General features: G+C 34.9%; 1 protein-coding gene across 1 annotated transcript in view; it reads right to left on the reverse strand.

Moving 5' to 3' along the window:
• Nucleotides 1–24850, reverse strand: part of CHM (CHM Rab escort protein) — a gene marked incomplete at its 3' end in the record, with an annotated part of 160434 nt that overhangs the window by 72746 nt on the left and 62838 nt on the right. Inside the window, exons 5-8 of the mRNA XM_080719412.1 lie at nucleotides 14128–14500; nucleotides 9260–9376; nucleotides 8638–8758; nucleotides 4633–4855 (exon numbers count right to left, since the gene is read on the reverse strand). Of these exons, the coding sequence (XP_080575538.1) occupies nucleotides 4633–4855; nucleotides 8638–8758; nucleotides 9260–9376; nucleotides 14128–14500 (834 nt within the window). The remainder of the gene's footprint in view (nucleotides 1–4632; nucleotides 4856–8637; nucleotides 8759–9259; nucleotides 9377–14127; nucleotides 14501–24850) is intronic.

The following is a 24850-nucleotide window of genomic DNA, read 5'->3' on the forward strand; positions in this document are numbered from 1 at the left end:
AGCTGAGAGGAGAGGACTGCAGGTTTGAGGACAACCTCAGCAAATTAGCAAAATTCTCAGCAAAATAACAAGACCCCTGTTTCTAAACAAAATCTATTTTAAAAGGCTGGGGATGTATCTCAGTAGGATGCCCCTGGGTTCAATTCCTAGTGCCACAAAAAAATAAGCATAAAAATGTTAATAAACTGGGATAGAGATCTTAATAAAATACCCATAATGTAACCAGAATGACAAAGAGATAGAAAATATAAATGAGAGTTTAAGAGAAGGAAAAGAGAATGCTAAATTCTAAAATACATTTACTTGGATTCCAAAAGGCAAAAAGAGAAACAATGGAGAAAAAAAAACGACTGTAAAGATATTGGCTGATAATTTTCTAATATGACAAATTCAAAACGAGAGAAAACAATGGATTTGGTTGAAACGTGTAGGTGGAAACTGGTTGAATATTGTTCACTTCATATGGTTCAACCTTATACTAAGCTAGATAAATAAAAAAGACCTATGCTTCAGTGTATTAAAACTGCAGACCACCAAAGACAAACCATCTTAACAGTTTGATGAACATATATCACTATAAATAAATGAAAACAGACTGACATCAAAGTTTTCATCAGACAAATTAAATATAAATAATAATGGAGTACAACTTTACTAAAAAGAAATGTCAGCTTACAGTTGTTTACATGGTAAATTTTCACTCCAGAAAAAAAGTTTAAAAAGTTAGTTTCCATATTTTACTAGAAAAGGATATAAATGAAAGGAATTTTTTAAATCATATACTTCAGGAGAAGGAACAGATTCTTGTTATCAGGATTCATTCTGCTCCATAAAAGACAGACAATGTTAAGTGGGATTAAACACATGCAAAAATATGCTAGTCACACCCCTAAATATATGCTGAAAAAAGGGTGAAAATTAAAAGAACAGAGAAATTTATAATGGGCAAATATTAAAAAGTTAGGATAGCTATTCAAATATCAGGCAAAGTAGATACTAAGAAAAAAAATTATAGGGATGGAGAAAGCCATATGAAAATTTTAAATTTTAATGAAAAATTTTAAATTCCATCAGAAAAACTAAACAATTGCAAATTTCACTTTAAAATAAAATAAAAATTGAGCCGGGCCTGGTGGCACACGCTTGTAATCCCCGCGCTTGGGAGGCTGAGACAGGAGGATTGCACAGGTTCGAAGCCAGCCTCAGCTACTCAGTGAGGCTTCCAGCAACTTAGTGAGACCCTGTTTCCAAATAAAATATAAAAAGGTCTGGGAGTATAGCCCGGAGGTAGAAAGCCTCTGGGTTCCACCCCCAGTACCACCAAAAAAAAAAAAATTGATACAATTATAGAAAGAAAGTGCCAAATTTAATATCATAATAGATTTTAAAACACATTTCTTGCCAGGCCTGGTGGTGCATACTTGTAATCCCAGCATTCTAGAGGCTGAGAAAGGGGATTGTGGTTTCCTACAGCCTCAGCTACTCAGTGAGGCTCTCTGCAACTCAGTGTGACCCTGTTTCAAAATCAAAATAAAGTATAAAAAATAAGGCAGGGGGTGGAGCTCAGAGGTAGAATGCCCCTGGGTCCCATCCCCAGACCCGCCAAAAAAAAAAAAAAAAAAAAAAACAAAAACCAATAAAAACATTTTTTTTATTATAAGAAGATGAAGGGAAATACTGAACTAAAATGAAACTTGAAAATTGTAACTTAAAGCTTGACTTATTGGACTCTGAAACCAATAATTAGAAAACCCTGTACCAAACAATCAGATAAAAATATTCTTGAGAAAAAATGGAAAAATAACAAAGAATGATGATATACTAGAACATAAAGTACAAAGTTCATAGAATTAGTACCATAAAAACCTATTTTCCAGCCATAATGGAATTACATTCAATGCTAAGTAAAGAATCAACCAAATTTGTTATTGTTAGACACATCATAATAACTCATAGAATAAAGAAATACTCAGAGAAAATGTTTATAATAAAAGCAAATGTAAATAATGGACAATAAATGTGTATGATGTAAAACAATAGTTAGAATGGCCTTTTTAATTTTAAATGCTTATATTAGAAAATAAAAAGATGACTACAATTAACCATTAAATAATATGAGTTTGAACTACAGGAGTCCACATATATACAGAATTCTTTTTGGAGTTTGGCAACAAAAAAGAAAATCACAGATGAACAGCATATCCTACAAATACTGAATGAATTAAGAAATGATACATAAAATATATGTAAATGATAGTCTATTTTATTATTTACTATGGTAAATATACGCAATTCTAAATTATAGATTTAAAAATCTATAAAGATCATATACATTATTATCTAGATTATATAGTCTATTATTACCTATATAAAATACAATTTTATCTATATAAAAATTTTGTAAAAAGTTGATATTTATCAAAATCTTATATATACACAAAGCATACATAGCACCATTCACAATGGAGAGAAATGTAAACCTATGTATGACAACTGCATAAAATTAACTGTATTGCACACTATATACTACTGTAATAATTTCATAGCCACCTCCTAATAGCTACAAGTGTTACAAGTATCCACTTAAAAAGCTGTGTGGAAACAGCAGCATGGTGGTGCACACTTGTAATCCCTGCATTTGGGAGGCTGAGACAGGAAGATCATGGTTCCTTGACAGCCTCAGCTGCTTAGTGAGGCCCTTTGCAATACAGTGAGACTCTGTTTCAAAATAAAGAATAAGCCGGGCGTGGTGGCCCACGCTTGTAATCCCCGCACTTGGGAGGCAGAGACAGGAGGATCGCGCAGGTTCAAAGCCAGCTGTGCGCACTGGCTTAGGAGACCCTGTTTCCAAATAAAAATGTAAAAATAGGTCTGGGAGTGTAGCGTGGAGGTAGAAGGGCTTCCAGGAACCCCAGTACCACCAAAAGAAAATAAATAAATAAATAAAAAATAGGGCTGGGGGTGTGGCTTGGAGGTAGAATGCCCCTTGATTCCATACGCAGCACCCCACCCCTTCAAAGAGCTTAAAGTTAGAGATTAGGCTGTGCTTCACAACTTCCTGAGATATTAGAAAATTTACTTAGGTAATAATCCTTAGGAACTGACCTTTCCCAGTTCTTGTATATTCTCACGGTATATAATACATATAACTTATAAAATATGCTAATTTTGTGTTATTTATTAAGGTTTCAGGCTATAACTAGTTAACTTTTAGGGAAATAAAAATGTACATGCAGATTTGCCTATGGAGGTTAACACCCCTAACCTCTGTAGTGCTTAAGGGTCAATTACATTTTAATTGAATTTAAGCCTAAGAATTGGCAAGGAAAGGGGAGGGGAAGGATGAGTTAAATAAACACCTCCATACTACAAGAAAATGCCAAATAAAAAGTCAGAATAAGCAGAATTTAATGAACTAGGACACAAAGTTATATTCAAGGGAATCAAAAACCCCCATTCTTGTAGGGCGTGGTGGCACATGCTTGTTATCCCAGCATTTGGGAGGCTGAGACTGGAGGATCACGGTTCGCGGATAGCCTCAGCTACTTAGTGAGGCCCTCTGCAACTCAGAGAGACCCTGTTTCAAACTAAAGAATAAAAAATAAGGCAGGGGGTGTAGGTCAGAGGTCGAAAGCCACTGGGTTCCATCCCAAGACCCGCAAAAAAAAAAAAAAATCTTGAAAAACAGGTTATAAAACTTGCCCATATGGCTGATAAACAGAAAAGGCACTATTGAAACCCAGGCAGTCTGTCTCCACCATTCAAGTTCTTAATACTACCTGCCCAAGAAGTAAGGATAAAAGAAAAGCTTGCTATATTTAATTATATGAATCTTAATGACCTTCATTCATAAACACCTTATGGCAAAATATAGGTAATACAGATGGCTGATAAACGATCAGTATTCAGAATATTTTCAAACTCTTACAAATCAATAGGCAAAAAGACAACCACCAAAAGACAAATGGGCAAAAGACATAAAGAAGCATTTCCCAGAAGAAAACCATGAATGACCAATAAATCTATTAGAACAGGCTCAACTTCACAGGAAATTAGGGAAATATGAGATTAAAATACAATGCAATCGAATTTTACATGAAATGGACAAAAAATTTCAAATGTTGACAAACACATAGAGCTATGGAAAATCTTATATACCGCTAGTAAAATGTAACTGGTACAACCCTCTATAAAAAGAATTGGGTACTATGTTGTAAAATGTTAAATATTCAAATACTCCATGACTCAGTAATTCTACTCCTAGATATGTATTCTAGAGAAAAGAAGCTCTCTATTATGTATATTCTCAAACATATATACAGATGGTAGCGGCAAAAACTGCAAACATCCTGTGCCCCTTGACAGAAGAACAGAATTAAGTTATATTCACAATGGAATACTATATAGCAATGAGAAAATATGATTATACATGAGGAAGACGGCTTGAAATACAGTAATGAATGACAGTGTTATGGTAATTTAGGTTTATATTTGGTAAGTAGGTAAGCAAGAAAAGAGATTATAAAAAGTAAAATAAAGGATGGTTTGTGTACTAAATCTTGAATAATTCTGTTTTGTCATAATTACATGCTTTATCTTTAGAAGAGACCAGAAAACCAACACCAACCTTACCTGCAGAAACACTGGGGTAGTTCTCCTTGGCCATATAAAGGAAACAAAAATGGAGTATTGCCATAACGCCCAAGACAATGAAGAAAGTTTTTGGTAGCTCTGAGACCATCGATGGTACTGCTGGTTGTTTCTGTCATTGCAATCGAATGAAGAACAAAGTACTGGAGGTTGGGGGTTAATTTTTGAGTTTTTAAATATTCAGAAAATGAAATTTCCTCATAGGCTATGGAAAGAAAGATGCAAATTTATCAATTAAAATCAGAACTGAACTTTGATTTAAAGGCACCCCACACAAATGCAATCAGGTCTGTTTAAAAGATTTCACTAGGGACACTGGTGGAATTATTACATTTTGGACAATGATTGCTGGTCTTAAGGAAAAAGTAAATAATCTCACTAATGTAATTAGACAGATGGCACAATTTTTAAGCTTCAAATGATGAATCATTGTCTAGTATTTTCTGGATTTTTTACTAAGTAGCTCAATGGGTTTCTGTGGCTGGCAGTAATCTCACTTTATTAACACATAAACTGCATAATAAGGCCAATAATTATATTTGAATATATTTGATTAAAATGACAGATTCAAAACCTATAGGTAAAAATGGTAAGAGCAATATGGGGCTTTTGTTAAGTGTATTATTCTTACTAAAACTCAGAATAATGAATTATGACTAAAAAACAATGGAATTAATTTCTGTGAGACTAACTAGAAGCAGTCATCAATATGATCATGCATCAAAATATAAGGGGCTCCTAAAAACTTCTTTTTAAATGTTTTATTGGTGCATTGCAGTCATACATCTTAATGGGGTACAAGATGGTGGAGGCATACATGCACACATCACCCAATTAGTCCTTACCAATTCCTGCCCCGTTCCCTCCCCCTCCCTCCTCATGGTTGGCTAAGTGATTGAATTTGATATCTTTTGTGTGTGTGTGTGGTACTGGGGATCCTGGAAGCCCTTCTACCTCCGGACTACATTCCCAGACCTACTTTTTATTTATTTATAAGCCAGCAAGGCTGGCTCCGAACCAGCGCGATCCTCTTGTCTCCGCCTCCCAAGCGCGGGAATTACAAGCATATGCCACCATGCCCGGCTAAATTTGATATCTTTGTGAACGTATAACATGTACATTAGAGAATTTCAAACCAAGAACAGAAAACAATAAGTGATAGAAAATACAATCCCATGGCAAATTACAAAAATTATGTAGAAATAATTTAAATAAATACAAATCATAAAAGTTTGCTGAGTGAAGCTGAACGTGGTGGCACACACTTGCAATCTCAGCATTTGGGAGTCTGAGACAAGAGGATCATGGTTCAAGACAGCCTCAGCTACTTGGTGAGGCCATTTGCAACTCAGTGAGATCCTGTTTCAAGATAAAGAATAAAAGCCTGGCTTGGTGGCACATGCTTATAATCCCAGCATTGGGGAGGTGGAGACCGGAGGATCATGGTTCATGAAGAGCCTCAGCTACTTAGCAAGGCCCTTTGCAACTCAGTGAAATCCCGTTTCAAAAAATAAAAACAATTGGGAGGCTGAAACCAGAGGATCGCGGTTCACAGACAGCCTCAGCTACTTAGTGCAACTCGGTGAGACCCGGTTTCAAAATAAAGAATAAAACATTGGGCAGGGGGTGTAGCTCGGAGGTCAAATGCCCCTGGGTTCCATCCCCAGACCCACAATCAGTCAATCAATCAATCAAGTGAAAATAATAATAAAAATAGGACTGGGGGTATAGCTTGGAGGTAGAATGCCCCTGGGTTCCATCCCTAGTACCACACACAAAAAGTTTGCTGAGTGAATATAAGTTTACACAGGCATTGAGGAGAACAATCTGATAGTACCTGAAGGACTTGAAGCTTTATTTGAAGTTAAATGGAAAGAAAAATCCTATCATTTATCAAGGAAATTAAACATGACTTCTGAATTTTTATTTCAAATAGATATGTAAATAAAATAAAGTAACTTGACTTTCAATGATGCCAGACACTATAATCATTAATTTTTATGTTTCTTTTTGAGTAGAGAACTGTGATGTATATTTTAAGCCTTTTTTGGACTTTATACCAGATAGTTTTAAGTGTCTAAATAAAATGAGTTACATTTCAAAAAAAGAGCAAAAAATAGGCTTCTATTATTCCACCAAGAAAAAAGTCCATTGTTGCACTTCTCACTGTAAGTTTATAAATTATCAACAGTATATCTATTGCGAATTGTGTTGCTATGAGCATGGGTATGCATATGTTACTGTAGTTCTCTGATTTCAACCCCTTTGGAAAGATACCCAGGAGTGGTATAGCCGGATCATATGGTGGATCCATTCTTCTAAGGAATCTCCACACTGATCTCCATAGCGGCTGAACTAGTTGCACTCCCACCAACAAAGTAAAAGAGATCCTATTTCCCCACATCATGTTCACAGCAGCACAATTCGCAATAGTGAAAATCTGGAACCAACCTAGGCCTCCATCAACAGATGAATGGATTGCAAAATTATGAGAAATGCACACAATGGAATTCTACTCAGCAATAAAGAAGAACAAAATCAAGTCATTTGCAACAAGATTTTGGAAAGACCTGGAGAACATTATGTTAAGTGAGATCAGCCAAGCACAGAAAGAGAAGGGACATAGGTTTTCTCTAATATGCCCAAACTAGGGAGTATTAGGGATACCAGAGGGACTCCAGGTAATGGAGGGGAAAGCTCAGCAAAGCTAGGGAGGGTACGAGATGAAGAAGGCTGAGGATGATTAATGGAGGAGCTACATTCGAATATGTGTATAAGTGTGAATGTAGCACGGTCAACCTGGGCACTCATTGTGTGCATGGGGAAAACAGGGGGGCCACCAAGTGCTGGTGAATGTATGCCACTGTTAATATGATCTACATTTTTATGTGAAACTATAGTATACCAATAAAATAAAAAACAGTATAAAATGGAAAACATTTCTAGTTCAATATACTTAAATTGTGTTTATCAGACATTGAAAATAGTATATTCAACTTTTTTTTTGGTGGTGGTACTGGGGGTGGAACCCGGAGGTTTTCTACCTCCGGGCTATACTCCCAGACCCATTTTATATTTTATTTGGAAATAGGGTCTCACTAAGTTGCTGAGAGCCTCACTAAGTAGCTGAGGCTGGCTTCAAACCCGTGCGATCCTCCTGTCTCAGCCTCCCAAGTGCAGGGATTACATGTGTGTGCCACCACGCCCAGCTATATTCAACTTTCAACAAACTGAAATAAATGGCTTCCAGATCACACGTGTGAGATGGAGCAAAGATAAAGTCTCCAAATCCAGTGATTTCCCTCATATAATTTTATTTGGTCAGTCAAAATGACTAGTTCAAGATTTCCAGCAAAAGCAAACCTAAAACATGAAAATGTATACAGGATTTTCCTATTGTTGATGAGAAAAAAAGAATGTAATAACAAAAAGGAAATACTGTCTAAAGAACCAGTTAAGAAGAATGTAATTAACAAGACTAAAAATTAAAGCATAGCATGGCACTTCTGCATTACTGAATATATCTATGCAAAAGCCACTGCCACATATGGCTACATAGCACTTGAAATACGGTTAGTGAGATTGAGAAATTGCATTTTTAATTTAATTTAATTTTTTTTTGTGGTACTAGGGGTAGAACCCAGAGGCTTTCTACCTCCGGGCTATACTCCCAGACCTATTTTATATTTTATTTGGAAACAGGGTCTCACTAAGTTGCTGAGAGCCTCACAAAGTCGCTGAGGCTGGCTTCCAACCTGTGCGATCCTCCTGTCTCAGCCTCCCAAGCGCGGGGATTACAAGCGTGTGCCAGCATTCCCGGCTGCATTTTTAATTTTAGTTAACTTTAAATAGTCACATATTGCTAATGGCTTACCTATTTGATAGTGGGGAGTTAGAATGCATTTTCAAACAGTAGTAAGTGGCTCATGAAACCAGGGCAAGTATATTCAAATAAAAAGCTGAAGAAACTTAATAAAAAAACAGTACCTTCATATTCATCAGGATGTTTCTCATATTCCATACAAAATGTAAGAAATTTCATTAGCATTCGCTTTTCTACCATAGTAAGTTGTTTACTATTAAAGACATCTGCTCTGGAACATGGAACCTGAAAAGTATTATGGTTTTAATTAAGAAACTGTTTCCTATTAATGCAAATATTCCAAATTACATTTTTCCCCGTCATGCATGACAAAGTTTTCCACTCTGGTATGGCTACTTCATGTTTACATTGTGTAAATTCTAATGGCATCTGTTTAATTTCTCTGATTACTTCATTTGCCAGCTTTCTCACTTCATTCTGCCAACTTGTTGCATATGCCTTTAAAAGGCCAGTGGCATACAGCACTCCAAACAGGGAACAAATGACAGTTCAAATCCAGCAGGACAGCCTGAAACTTTCTCTAAACCCAAATCAAGCTGCTGAATAGCATCAGCAATTTAACACTTGAAATGCAAATTGAACAAATCTTATCACTTACACTTGGAAATCCCAATGCAAGACTGGAATTGTCTTACAAAGAAAATAAAAATCTTATTTGACTATCCTTCCAAAATGAGCCATAATAACTTACACACATACCCACTTAAGAGTTTATCAGTACAGTACCTGTTCCACGCTCCCTTCTCGAAATGCAAGAATCCTGGTAATATTTTTAAACTCTGCATATCGACTAACATTAGATTTGATTAGAAGATCAATTAGCAATCCCCGAGAATACAGCAGCTGTACAAAGAAAACATTTTAGAGGATTAAAGACAAAACAATAGAAAAATGATAAACATTAAGTACATATAATAGTGTTAAATTTCAAACAGTTTATGAAAGCACTATACCTATATTATAATACTTGACAATTTATTACAGTTTCACAATCCATTCTATGAAATTCAAAATTCAAAAACCTTTGTAATCCAAAATATTTGTCATCACTTGTTTGGTAGATAAACTGATAACACAGCTCTTTTGTCTCTCAATAAATGTGAATATTACTTACTGCAGAAATGTTAACATATTTAATTAATCGAGTATCTCCTCAGATCTGCTAAAAACATTGTATAATACACAGCATATCAGCATGTTCACTGTATTACATTCAAATAAATATGATATACTACATATTCTATCATATGCATATATAATTGCAAATATACATACATATATGTATTTAAATCTGAATGACAGAAAATACCAAAACTTAGGGGTTTGGGATAAAGAACTTTAGACTTATATAAGGCCAAGTAAACATCCATGTTATACCAAAACAAAACCAAAACAACAAAAACCAAAAGAAAAAGTAGTTGTGATGCATTTCTACTGACAATATCAAATTACAGGTCCTCCTGTAATCCCAGCAGTCTATGTTTATATGAGATAGGTACCTTCATAAACGCATCCAAGACAATCATTAAGCCAACATGAGAAGGAGGGAGGGAGGAGGGGGAGGTGGGAATGAGGTGGAACTGGGGTAGGGCTAAATGAGTGATGTGTGCATGTATGCCTCTAATCTTGTACTCCATTAAAATGTATGACTACAATGCACCAATAATGCATTTAATACTGAGGATTGAACCCAGAGGAATTTTACCTCTGAGTGAAACCCCCAACATTTATTATTTAGCCCTTCCCCAATTCCCACCCCACCTCCTTCCCCTCCCTCCTTCTCATGTTTGGCTTAGGGATTGACATTGATATGTTTGTGAATGTGCGTCACGTACATTAGGGAATTTCCCTCTTCCCCCTCCCATCCTCCTCAGTTAGGGCTCCTTATTTGCTCATCTACAGTTTCTCCTCCTTTGTCTACAATTATCCTATGACCCTTTTTCTCCCTAGCTTCCACATATTAGGGAAAATCAATCTAAACCACTAGTCTATGCATAGAACAGAACAGTAAAGAGTTTATGTATGTCACTATCAGCTAAGTGGAATTTTATAAACTATATTAGTTTAGCACTGTGCAACGCAAATAAAATCAACGTTCCTTTTTAAAAACTCATTCAATTACCCTGCCTAAACATAGCATGTTACTTCATTATCATCTTAACAAATACACAACTGATAGGAATATAGAATATATAATATACTGGAATACAAAATATATTGCCAAGTCTCCACTGTATAAATAAATAGTATTTCAATAAAAGCAAACATTTGAGATTCAAGGATCCCTCAGTAATCATGATTCCACAAATATTAATATGTAAGTCAGCAAACTGCATTTGCATTTAATAAGATCTAATAAAGCTTAAGATTTAATGGCAGCTTAAAAAGCAATATACTAAAGATACCACTGAAGATTTAAAATAAATTTCAATTAGAATGATCTTAACATTTTGTTTCTGAAGCTCAGAGAACTAACAAACATGTGGCAAATTTAAACCTAAGCCTCTTTTTCAACGCCCTCTAAGTGATCTATCATAGCAATTTTACAGTGATAAGAGCCTGAAGCACGCTTCAATTTAATTAAAATAATGGGAACTAGCTTTAATATCTAACAAGTTTTGCTTTATTTGGCATGTTGGCTCCATGATTAAAAGCATGGACTTCCTTAGAACCGAGTTTTTATGGTAAAAATTTCATCTTTGATTTTCTCTATTTCTATTTCTCTTAGCAGTGTATCAGGGTAAGTATTTTAATTAACTAAGCTCATCTGAGTTAATTATGGCTGTATTTTGTACACTGCAAAAGTCCCACAGTATTTGCTAATTATACTATAATGACTTTGAGATGGAATGCATGTAGCAACATCAAGATGTTTGGAAATTGATATATCAAATAACTTTAGGAAAAAGGTAGGGCTTAAAGTAGATATTTGACAACCTAAACTTAGATGTAATAACTGTAAATATTAGAACAGAAAAAAATCAGAAAGTGACTGATGATCCTAATACATGGAATATATGGCTTTCAAACAAGCAATCACTGAATAAATGTCCATTAAATAATAACATTTAAAGGGAACGAACTTTTTGTATTGCATGGTTATGTATTCTTTAGATAATTCTACTTTTATACAATGAGCACAATAACTGATTATTACTTTTTAAAGGCGCGAACTCATGAAATCTATGTGAGACAAATTATGCCTAGTCAACTGAATACAATTTTTTGTTGTTTTTTTGCTGTACTGGGGATTAAATCCAGGGGCATTCTACCTCCAAGCTATACCCCCAGCCCTATTTTTTATTCTTTATTCTGAAACAAGGTCTCACTCAATTGCAAAGGACCTCACTAAGTAGCCGAAACTGTCCTCGAACTACGTTCCCCCTATCTCAGCCTCCTAAATTCTGAGAATACAAGCGTGTACCACCATGCCCAGCTCTACATTTGTGGTTTTTTGTGTTATTTTTTTTTTTTGTATGTGGTACTGGGGATTGAACCCAGGGGCATTCTACCTCTGAGCTCCACCCCCAGCCCTATTTTTTTATTATTTATTTTGAAAGAGGGTCTCCCTAAGTTATAGAGAGCCTCACTAACTGGCTGAGGCCATCCTTGAGCCTATAATCCTCCTGCCTCAGCCTCCCAAGGACTTGGATTATTTTTCATTTACCCAGAGAACCAGTATTACCCATCAAACTTGTGAAAATACCCGGAAATCTCCTTAAGAGTTTCAATTGTCTCAGCTTCTAAATAAACTTATTATTGTAAACAACTTTCATTTCCTTATACAATTAAATAATTTTTATACTAACTCCTGACTGAAAATAGCACCATCATCTCCCATACAGAATAGAGACATTTCTCTTTTTGAGTCAAGATTTTCCTATGTTACCCAGGTTGGCCTTCAACTCCTGGGCTTAAGGGATCTTTCCAACTTAGTCTCCCAAGCAGTGGGGACTATAGGCACTCTCAATCACATCTGGCTTTAGTCTTGATTCTTAACCACATTCATATCAATGTTTCATTAGGCAAGGCAATCCAAGTAACAAATTCAAAATGTAATTTTCAGAATGATACCCATCTGTTACTAAACTACTTTAGTTTTTGTCCTTGTTAAACTGATTTCAAAGAGTACCATTCATGGGAACAGGAGAGTTATTAGTGAAGTAGAATTAAACTTCCATCAGGAGACAAATAGCAGCCAGGCGTGGAGGTACAGGCCTGTAATCCTAGTACTTGGGAGGCTGAAACAGGAGGGCTACAAGTTAAAGACCAGCTATTGCAACTTAATGGGACCCTGCTTCAAAATTTTAAAATGGGCAAAGTAGGGGTGCCATTCAGTGGTAGAAAGCTCTGTCTTCTGCACCTAATACCACATTTAAAAAACAGAGAGATAGATTGGTAGACAGAGAGAGAGAGAGAGAGAGAGAGAAAGAGAGAGAGAGAGAGAGAGAGAGAGAGAGAGAGAGAGAGAGAGAGACAGCAAGGTAAGAATAGTAGACTCTAATGCACGGTAGTGTCAAAGTAGATGGAGAAGATGATATGAAAATATAAAGCAGGACCAGGGCAACAGGCAACTCAGACCATGACAGAAGAGTCCTATTTGAGAGAAAGAAAAATGAATAATAAAAGACACTCATATTTCCAAGCATCAAGTTCAAAGAGAACGGGAGTTTGAGAACATGGGATTATACTGGCAACACATATCGTTCCCTCTCTTTCCCCTTATCACTTGGAACTTAAAGCACATTAAATGTAAAAGCTTAGTTTTGAGGAAACACTGATGCTATCAACCACCCAATTCTATTTCTTTTCAATTTCTCATGTGTGCCCTCAATTTTCCGAACTTGGTTTACTCTTTTTCTCCACTTTTACCAAACCCTGTGTCATAACGCTTTAGGGTACTGATCTTTGATCTTACTGGTGCTCTATTAATCTGCACTAAAATTACCTTGCTCCCTATGAACCCAATCCAACATAAAACTAAGTTAAAAGGACGTCTTTTGAAGTCACATAAACTAACATTAAGAGTTAAGGATGGAAACATCACCCAAAAAATGCATTTGTTCCAGGCTCCCTCCCTCCATCACTATTAAATTATCCTATAAAGCCCTCAAACTTGAACACATGATTTTTAAAAATGCATTCGTTTATTCTGAATATTTACCATCATACAGATGTTAAAATAGTTACTATATACAGGCCAAAAATTGATGTAAATTGACAGTAAAGAACATGAATTTGTAAACAGAATCATTAGAATTTTTCATTGATGGAGATCATAGTATCCATACAATTCACAGAATAGCATAATGAACTATGCTCTCTAGTATAAGAGTATACTTCAACTACAAAGGCATTATTTAAGTACAAATAAAAACACACTAAAAGTATTTTAATGTGAACATTTTAAATGTTCTTAACCTCTATATAAATAATATCTTAATCGAATCAAACTTTTGGCTGCTGTCTTTTTGTAAAACAAATACTGCATACTTAATACATTAAATCAAGAAAATTGAATTTAGGGCTGAGATGCTATTTCAATCAATTAGAAACTAGTTCAATTCTCTAGGATGGGTAAAAGTGACACTTACCTTTGATACCAAGTCAATATTAAATCTCCTGCCTTCTTTCATAATCTGTGAATAAGTAATTCTAGTTTTCTTTGTTTGCTCTGTGCTGTCCTCTGCTGTGGGCATATTTTCCCTTGTTTCGTCTTCTGAAGTTTTATCATCACTCTGGTTTTGTTTCTCCTCTGTCACTTCAGCATCATTTACTTCTAGGGTACTCTTTGAATCACTGCTTGGAGTTTGTTCTGCGGGCATTTCACAGCTCACGGTGCTTAATGACTCATCTTCGGTAGGCAGGAAAGCAGAGTCTGCAGCTTCTGTAGAGTTTGCAGATGTCACAGATGCGTGATTTTTCTGCAGTGCACCAGCTTCTTCCACATATTCATGTAAATCCTGACTAATAAGAAATTACACATATAATAATTATCCCGCTTTTGAATATACTACCCTGCTACCTTAATTACGATGCTTGAGTCTTTCATAATTTTTATTCCTTTGTCTCTTTTATCTTAGAAAGTTTGGCATGTATTTTGCTGTATGTGACCCAGACATTAAATATTCATCTCTTAAGGTTCCAATGCAATATAACAGATAATACTTTAAGATACACATAAAACTGGGTGTGATAGTGAATGCCTGTAATCCCAGCACTTTGGAGGCTGAGACAGGAGGACTTAAGGTTCCCAGATAGCCTCAACAATTTAATGAGATCTTATTTCAAAATAAAAAAAATGAAATAGGGATGTGGGTTTAGCTCAGAGGTAGAACTTCCCTTAGTTCAATCTCTAGTAACAACATACATATACATGTTCATGTAAGTATATGATATATATCTTTTTTTCAGAGTGAAGGATGCCAGGACATATGTAACTTTTTTGATAATCTGAGGCAGACTCAGGAATTGTACCTTAGAAGAAAATCAACACAGTAGTCTTCAGAATTAAAAGATCTGGGTTCAAACCCTGATCCTATGACAATATAGTTCTGTGTATTTAGACAAGTTACTTGTTTTCCCTAAGCCCTAAATTACTCACCTATTACAAAGAAATAATAACGGATGTCTTCAAAATTGTTTAAAGTCTTAAATGCAGTATTGCATTCAAATAACCTAGCATAGTACCTGAGATATGGTAAGTGCTCAATAGTGGTAGTTATCGAAAGTTGTTATTATTAAGAAATTCTTGACTTGGTCATGTAACAGATGTACTGTCGTTAAAGGGAGAAAAACTGTGCCATGAAAATTTCAAGTTGGTCTATTATAATGTGGAATCTTAAAGGATCTTTAATCTTTCCTGCCATGTGTAGCTTTAGTATTGATGTCTATTACTCTACTAAAAAGCCTCATTTCCAAAGTTATTGCTAGAATTAATATTCTCAGTGTATCACTGCCTTGATGAATATAATATGCTCCCAATCAGTTTAGCTTTACCAGGAATTCCGCCTCTAGAGAACCCACTCTTTTCATTGAGCTGACTTACTGCTCAATACCTGGCCCAATGTTTTATTTTGATGGCTCCTGGCAAGTACATATATACTAACTGATTGCTCAAGAACGATCAGTAGCCCTTCCTTCTAACAAATCTAAACCCCCACCTCTGCAAAATCTAATGTCTTCTGTCTCTAAGTCAAATTCCCTTCAGGACTCGTCTTATCTCTACCAAACTTCCAATATGGCATCTCTATCATACAGTTTATCAACTCTAATCTCCATGTTCTGGCCCATATGTGGGGAGCCATTAAGGTTTTCCCCTAAAAGAATATTTCTGACTCAGCTAACTGTCCTTCGCCTAGTCAACAAGGTTTGGGGTTATGGAATGTTCAAAGTAAAAGGTCTGAGAGAAGATCAGGTGGTAATGGCACGAGGGTACTGATTAACCTACCTGTAATGTATGTGCTTTGGATTGGTCTTTATTGTATTCTGGTGGTGATAGCATGAGGATATTGACTGACCTGTATCGGTATAAATACCCCAGTAATAGTAGTCGAAGAAAGAAGAATGAAGAGACAGATGATATTGACCCAGAAATAGGCGTCCGTCAGTAGTCGTCGGCCCAATAGAGAATACTGACCCAGGAGTAGTCATCAACCAATAGAAAATATTGACCCAGGAGCAGGGTCGGCCAGTAGAGATAGTAGGTTGGCAATTCCCCCACGTTAGAATTAAATATTCTGAGAATCAAATTCTTAGAGTTGAATTCTTCATCCTCACTCCTCTCTTTTCAGAACCCGTACCTTTGCCGGCAGGCTCCGGCACCCATATCGTGTTCCTTTTCTGGGATATTATTCCCATCACCTATAATATCACAGTTCCCCCATTCCCATACATTATCCCATACTTTAACAATCTAAGAAAAAGTATAAATTTTACTTTTAAATAGTCTTCCTTAATGAAACTACACTCACCGCTCTATTTCTCCATATACTTACAATACCTATATGCAACATATGTTGCATTTACTTCTCAATTCCATTATACTACTCCTTTAATTGTGCTGTATGGGTTTAACATCTTTAATCTGAAAATAAAAAAAACATCTGAAAAATTCCAAAACCCAAAACCTTTTGAGTACTCATATGATATTCAAAAGGTTGGATTTGAGAGGAGTAGGGACTTCAGATGTGTGGATTTTGAATACTCAGTGGGTAAAGTCTTTTAAAAAATATGAAATCTGAAATATTTCTAGTCCCAAGCATGTCTCTCAGTGAAGGGATTATTCCACCTGCATATGCCCAATCTTCTGAAGTAGACTTTACTTCCCTTGACGGACAACCCTATAACATCTCATCTTCAGTGTTCCTCACAATACATCCTGCTTTACAGACATTGTAGCTAATCAATGTTTGATGAAAAAATATTTTGTACATGCAAAAGATATTCTTAAATATAAGAAATAAACTTACTTGCATAAAACATATAAAATGAAGCCAGAACAATGTACTAAATATTTTAAAGTCTGGGTGCAGTGAAACAATGAAGTGCCTTATTAAAATTAATTCTATAGACAGTAAAACAAAAGTAAATAATGAAAGAACACTAAACTATCAAGAAAATGCCATCATGTTTTTATCATATCACTTTATAATTTAATATTTTTATAATCTATATTTCTAATAAAAACTAATGAAAAATAGTTATTAATACAGCAATACTTTTGAGATCTAGAAAACTATAGTGGGAAAGGCACCCAAATTCCAGCCCTAGATGTATTACTTAGGAGATACAATGCACTTGCTCTCAGATTTCCAACCCAAATAATGTGGATCAATCCACAGGACTTAGCTTTCACGAGAGGTGGAAGATAAATAACCTAACTTATGTAAATAGTACTTCCCAAACTCTAAAAAGTTAATCAAATATAAAATATTAATAAAATTTATATTATTAAACTGCCTGTTGGTCAACAGGCAACCCATACCTAGATTTGCTGTGTCCACATTAAAGAAGCTCTATAGCCACATAAACACTCAATAGCACCACTGCTGTTTACAAACATTCAAAATGAAGAGCCACTATATGAAGTGTGATTTGTGTATATTTTACAGAATTGTTCATGCTTTGCATCTGTTTTTATTATTTTGAAGGCCAATAAGAATTGTGTGTTCCATGAGCAATCTAAGATGACAACTATCAGCAAAAGTTTCATGCCTAAGGATTAAACTAAGAAACGACAGGAAAATTAATTACACTTTACAGATGAAACAAAATATGACAACTTTCTCTTATCACATGCCATGATGATGAGACCATGGACTTTGAGCATAGCAACTAATCTGCTCAGGGACTCTGTTACTTTACATGAAAGAAGGTTTTATGGGGTAAATCAACTACATTATCCAGTGCTGGAAATCTGGAAGATATTAGTAAAAATACCTAAAGGTATAAGTGGAAGGAAAAAATTACTCTTTCAGAATTTGTTCTACATTCACAAATTATTATGTTTTACTATTTCCAACATCATAATTTAGTGAAATTCCTAGCACTATGGAAAATACAAGCTTAGAAACACAATATTGTCCTCACTTTCCATTAAAAACAACCACAGTACTTTTGGAGTTCTGCCAAGATTGAGGTTAATATATAATAAGAAGTTATAAAAACATAAAAACTCCTAAATCCCCACATAATTCTTCAGTAAGCAAAATTCTATTCATCAAAGGGACTATCTTCTCCTAAATTTAAAATCTCACATTGTGGTAAAATATATTTTCTTTAAAAGATATTCAATCCCCCCAAAAACTTCAGAATAGCTCAATTTTATTAATATAAATGTATTTGAAAACCACAAAAACATATTTATGAATTATAAAACAGTGTTATTGGATGGTGAATCCTCAAAAAACTTAGTTCTAAAATATTATAACCTTAGCATATAAAAGAAAATAACCTGCCACCATTAGTTCTTACAAATACTTTTTCAAAATAGACTTCAAAAACTAAGTCTAATGTCATTTTTACAGCTAATTTGAATTCCAAAGGCCATTTACAATATAGTTTGATTATATTCTTGAGATAATTCTTCATAACCATGATTGGTGAATACTGCTGTGTCAATGCATTTTTATTAATTCTAAAAATCTGCATATATCCCTATTAAGGTTAGACATTCTAATTTATATTATATAATATTGCATATCAGTTAAAGGTACTAACAAAGAACATCTCTAAGTGAATATATCTTATTAATGCCTTAATAACAGTCACCTTTTTAGATGAGTCAAATGAAAAACTGCCAACCAGCTGGCTAATTTATTCAACACAGGTGTTCACTATTTATTTTTCAGCCATTTTCAACTTTTTTCTTCAATGCAGCTTGTTACAAAAATTGTATTCCTTTTCTTTGATGTATGCACTTTGTTCTAAGGCCATTCATTTTTGATTTGCACAGTACATATTATACTGTTACCCAGCTGTTGAATGCTAAAATAAATATTTAATGGTTACTCAGAAGAATCACAATAATCACATGATCCAAAAATCATTGTTCTAAAAAACTATCATTTAAAGAAACATTAATTGATCTTAAATTGCTGCAGAATATTAGTGGACATAATTTCCTATGTGCTGCCAACATATAACACAGAATATAAGTGAAATATTAACCTCTTATTGCAATTCTCCAAAAAAATTTTCTAAGGTGGTATACAGCAGTTATTGTTGATTGTTGGCTGAACAATACCCCATCCTCCTTCCTACAAGAGCCTCAATTTTGTTCTGCTTTCAGGAAGATGATGCCCAGTCCTAGAGATGGGTGATAACTGACTCAAACTGACTATGGTCATCCTACTTCTCTCTGCTAGTGATAGATTAAGCAAAGTGCATGTAATCCAGTTTTAGCCAACTGAGTTAAGTAAGAATTTGCTGGGATCTGTTGGCAAAGACTTTCAAGTATAAAGTATACGGGTATAAGGAAAAAATTGTCCCCTGTTCCTTTCATGGTTAAGACGTTTTTGTTGTATGCAAACCTATTTGGAATCACAGTAACCCTGGATAAAAAACTAAGAGAAGTGTACAGCATCCACACCAGTGATCTTATGTGCTTAAGCTGCATAATTAACAAACCCGCTACCTACCAACCTACTCATACTCCTATCTACTTCCTTTATAAATTTTTATCCTTTATAAAATTTTATTTATTTAACAAACCCACTACCTACCAACCTACTCACACTCCTATCTACTTCCTTTATAAATTTTTATCCTTTATAAATTTTTATGTATTTGGGCGATAGCCAAAATTTAAAAAAGTACTGTGCATAATGATGAAAAAGTTCCCCTAAAATGTAAAAAAATGCAAATCACTTTATATTTTTTATTCCTTTCTTATTTATATCATTCCACTGGTATTGCTTCTCAAGACCCTTGCTGTATGATTTTTGAAATTTTATAACTAAAAATAAGTAATTAGGTTCCTGTAATAATAAAATCCTAACTTTTGGTGCCTGTATTAGCCCACTAGATTTACTTTATTTGAATCAAACAAGCAAGTTTTTATCCTGATTTAATATTATATTAGAAAAGGAGATACAATGTTCAATAATATAAAAATAGGGCAGGTAGCCGGGCGTGGTGGCGCACGCTTGTAATCCCTGCGCTTGGGAGGCAGAGACAGGAGGATCGCACACGTTTGAAGCCAGCCCCGCACGCTGGCTTAGGAGACCCTGTTTCCAAATATAAAATGTAAAAATAGGTCTGGGAGTGCAGCCCGAAGGTAGAAGGGCTTCCAGGAACCCCAGTACCACCACCAAAAAAAAAAAAAAAATAGGGCAGGTAAAGTACCAGTTAATGTCAACATTTTGGCAAAATTTCATCTCACCGAAGACATTAAACACTTAACCAATAATCTTTTACCTAAAATTGTTTGAATTTGTGATTTGAATTTGTGTTTTGTGCCTTTTCATAGTCTGTTAAAGATTTACAATTAGAAATAGTAGCTACTTTTATTTCCTCACATATATTACAAAAACTCTTGCATATACACTATAGTTATAACAAATAAAGAATATTGGATTCAACTCATACCTTCTTAACACTGGGAGTTAGGTAGTTAAGTTACCCATTACATATAAGATAGATTTGTGACATCATGTAGCATTCTAGCAAATTTAAAAAGTTAATGCACTTCTTTAGTTGCTAATCCTCAGAAGGGAAAGTGTATTCACTTAGTGGAATGGCCCCCTTCATATGTATACATGTGTTCATCTGCTAGCTGAAAAACACCATGATACAGTAAGCTGGGCACAGTGATGCATTCTGACAGTAGGAGATGATTGGGAGGTGAAGTTGGAGGATCACAGGAGCTCAAGCCAGAATCCAGCTGGGCAACATAGCAAAATCCTAATGCAAATGAGGAGAGGAGAGGAGAGGAGAGGAGAGGAGAGGAGAGGAGAGGAGAGGAGAGGGGAGAGGGGGAGGGGAGAAGAGGAGAGCAGAGGAGAGGAGAGGAGAGGAGAGGAGAGGGGAGAGGGGAGGGGAGGAGAGAAGAGAGGGGAGGAGAGCAGAGGAGAGGAGAGGGGAGGAGAGGAGAGGAGAGGGGAGGGGAGGGGAGTGGAGAGGAGGGGTGGGGAAGGGAGGGGAAGGAAGGGGAAGAGGGAGGGTAGGTGAGGGAGGGAGGGAGGGAGGGAGGGAGGAAGGAAGGAAGGAAAATGAAAGGAAACAAAGAAAGAAAACATCTGGGTATGATGGCACACTCCTGTAATCCCAGTCCTTAGAAAGCTTAGGCAGGAGGATCACAGCTTCCATGTCAGCCTCAGCAATTTAGTGAGGTCCTTAGTAACTTAATGAGACCCTGTATCAAAATAAAAAATATAGAACTAGGAGTGTAGCTCAGAAATAGATGACCTTGGGTCCAATCTCCAGTACCACAAACACGCAAAAAAAATAACAACATGAAATAGTGGAAACAGCACAGGCTTTTAATTTAAATATATGTGGATCCAAAACCTCGTTCTGCTCTTACTAGCTCTCCAGGAGCCCCAAGCTATTGACCAGTAAAATATGCCTATAACTCATGCACAGAGCTATTGCACAGAATAAATGAAATTGAATAAAATAAAATGTGTAAAACACTAGGTTACAATAGTTGCTACAAAGAAAATATCCAATGTGTTCTGTTTCCTTTTCACTTCTCTTTCATAAATCAATCATGTGATCACAAAAGATTATTTGGGTTGGACATTGTAGCCAGGCTTGTAATTCCTGCTACTTGGGAGGCTGAGGCAAAAAGATCACAAATTCAAAGCCAGCCTGAGCAACTTAGGAAGACCCTGTCCAAAATAATGAATAAAAAGAAATGGGAGTTAGCTCAGTGGTAGAGTGCCCCTGGGGTCAATCCCCATTACTATAAAAAAGCATTTCAATGAAAAACTATCTTTATATAACAAAAATATTTTCAGATACAAACTGGAAATTACACCCAGTTATTTGAAGCAGAACTCAGAATACTGCAGCTCTGATCATTCACTCTGAATAGTTCTTTAGTTTGTGATATTTGGACGTAATCTATGGTAATAAAACAATTTATATTTTAGTATTTAGGCCAATTTTACAATAACCCAAAGCATTAAAATTATTTGAATGATCACTAAAACAATTAAGTCAAACACTTCAGAATATTTTTTAAAATAAGTCTACAGCAATGGAAAGTAATGACTTGCCATGTACTCTGAGTAATTTTCAAAAAGCAAGAGTCACAGGTATGTATTAGTCCATTTATATTTTCATTTAGTACTCCTTGTTATCAAAGATAAAAATGCATAGGCTATCAGTATGACTATAACATTATTTATGCCCAAAAGATAAATACTTTATTACTTGAAACTTTGTATGAATGAAATCATAGATTTTGACCTAATGAACACCAAGTCTACAAATACACTAACTCATCTGGTCTAACCTGGGAAGAAAAGTCCTAATATTTCAGGCTTTTTAACAATATAAATGGAAATGTGCATACATGAAATATATATAAAATTTACTGAATTTTAAAGTAATACTACACATATATATATATATACACACACACCAAGGATTCAAAGTTGACTTCTGTCCAGAGTACCACAGGTCTTTCAGACATTGGAGTATTTCCAATTTTAGAATGTTTGCACATGCATAATGACCTATCTTAGAAATAAATCCCAAGTCTAAACATAAAATTCATTTATGTTTCATATGCATATTAAACACATGGCCTGAAGTTAATTTTATACAATGTTGTTAGTGAGCCTGTGTTTTGATTATTATAGACCATGTAAGGTCAAATATAAAATTTTCCATTTGTGGTATCTCAGAATGCTTTGAATTTGGAGCATTTGCAATATGGGATTTTCAAGCCAGAAATGCTCAGTCTATATTGTTTGATACTACCGAATAGAGTACATTCTTGGTGTGAATGACCATTAATGTGTAGGAGGACTTTTGGTAATTTGTTATTCGATAAGTTCAATGATTTGAATTGTGTAGGCTAAGACAGTAATATGCAAGAACACAGGAACACATAAACAATATATTTAGCAAATGAGAGACTAAATTATTGACCATAATTACTGAATAATTACAAAGTCCTCAGGAAGTGATAATAATTTCCTTTTGGGGAGAAAAAGAGCTCATTAAGTGAGCTTAAGAAGTAGAAAATACAATTAATCAGTGCTATGTGTCTATGGAAAGAAAACACAAGACTCTCATAAGAAAATAGAGATTCTTGAAAATACCAGTCCGTAGAAAGAAAAGCATAATACTGTTTCTCTTTGCAGAAAAAATAATTATGTTTACCTAGTCAGAAAATCCTAATGGATCTACAAAAAGAAATTTCCAGAATAGTTATATTCACGGAGATTTGTGGATACGTTCAAGATCAACCTATAAAAAGTCAACTGCATTGAAATCAATACTATGATCATGTGAAAATCAAAACTAGGTACACAATACCATTTAGAGCTTAATTGCTCCAAAGAAAGTTAGCACTTTAACCTACAATTAAAATATATACAGGATTAGATAAAATTTGTAAAGGATCACTGAAAGAAATCAAGGATGACTTCCATAAATAGAGGGACATACCATGGCCATGGCCTGCAAGACTAAAAATATTAGAGATGTCAATTCTCTGCAAATTGATTGATATTTTAATGTAATTTCTATCAAATTTCTAGCGATGTTTTAGACCTATACATGCTTATTAAAGCATTGATATGAAAAGGCTTAAACTCTAGAATAGTTAAAATATTCTTGTCAAAGAGAAATAAATTGTGAGGAATCATTCTACCTGATTTAAGGACTATTAGATAGCTGCAGTAATGAAAAGTGTAGCACTGGTGGAGGAAAAGACAAAGTGATCAATGAAACAATATAAGGGACCCAGGAAAAAAAAACCACCCAAGTACAACCATCTGATATTTTGAAAGATACAAAAGTAATTTAAAGGAGAAATAATAGCACTTCAACAAATGGTGGTAAAGCAATTGGATATTCTTCTTTTCCTTTTTTCTTTCTTTTTTCTTTATTGTGGTACCAGGGATGGAACTCAGGGACATTCTACTTCTGAGCAGAAAGGAGATATGTATATATCTATGTAGATATGTAAATATGTATATATGTATATATCTACAAGAACTCTGAAAACAATGGTAAAAACTAATCAAATTAAAGTAAACAAAGGCATGAATAGACATTTCACCAAAAAATATATAGTGGACAGATATTTGAAATCAGCCACAAGGGAAATGCATGTTAAAACCACAAATAAGTATCATTGAACATTTATGAGAATGGTTAAAATAAGAAAATGACATCACTAAATCTGAAAGATGTGGAAAAACCAAATTAATCATATATTTCTGGTGAGAATATAAAATAATATAGTTCTTATAAAAACATTTTGAATTTCTTTGAAAATTAATCATACATTTACTTCATGACCCAGCAACTGTACATGTGAGTATTTATAGCAAAGAAATGAAAAATTTTATACAAAAAAAAACATTCATCTCAGAGAAATGTTCATAAAATCCTGTACACAAAATTGTACCAAACATATGTTGGAGAGAAGACCACCTTTTCAACAAACAGTGTTGGGAAAACTGGTCATACATTTGTAGAAAAATGAAATGAAATCCCACCCTCTCACCCTACAAAGAGTCAACTCAGGATGGATCAAAGGCATGGATATTAGACCAGAGACTTTGAAATTACTACAGGAAGGCATAGGTCCAACATTCCAACATATGGGCACAGGAAGAAACTTCCTCAATA

This window comes from Muscardinus avellanarius (genome assembly GCF_963383645.1).
Source record: "Muscardinus avellanarius genome assembly, chromosome: X".
Classification (NCBI taxonomy): Eukaryota; Metazoa; Chordata; class Mammalia; order Rodentia; family Gliridae; genus Muscardinus; species Muscardinus avellanarius.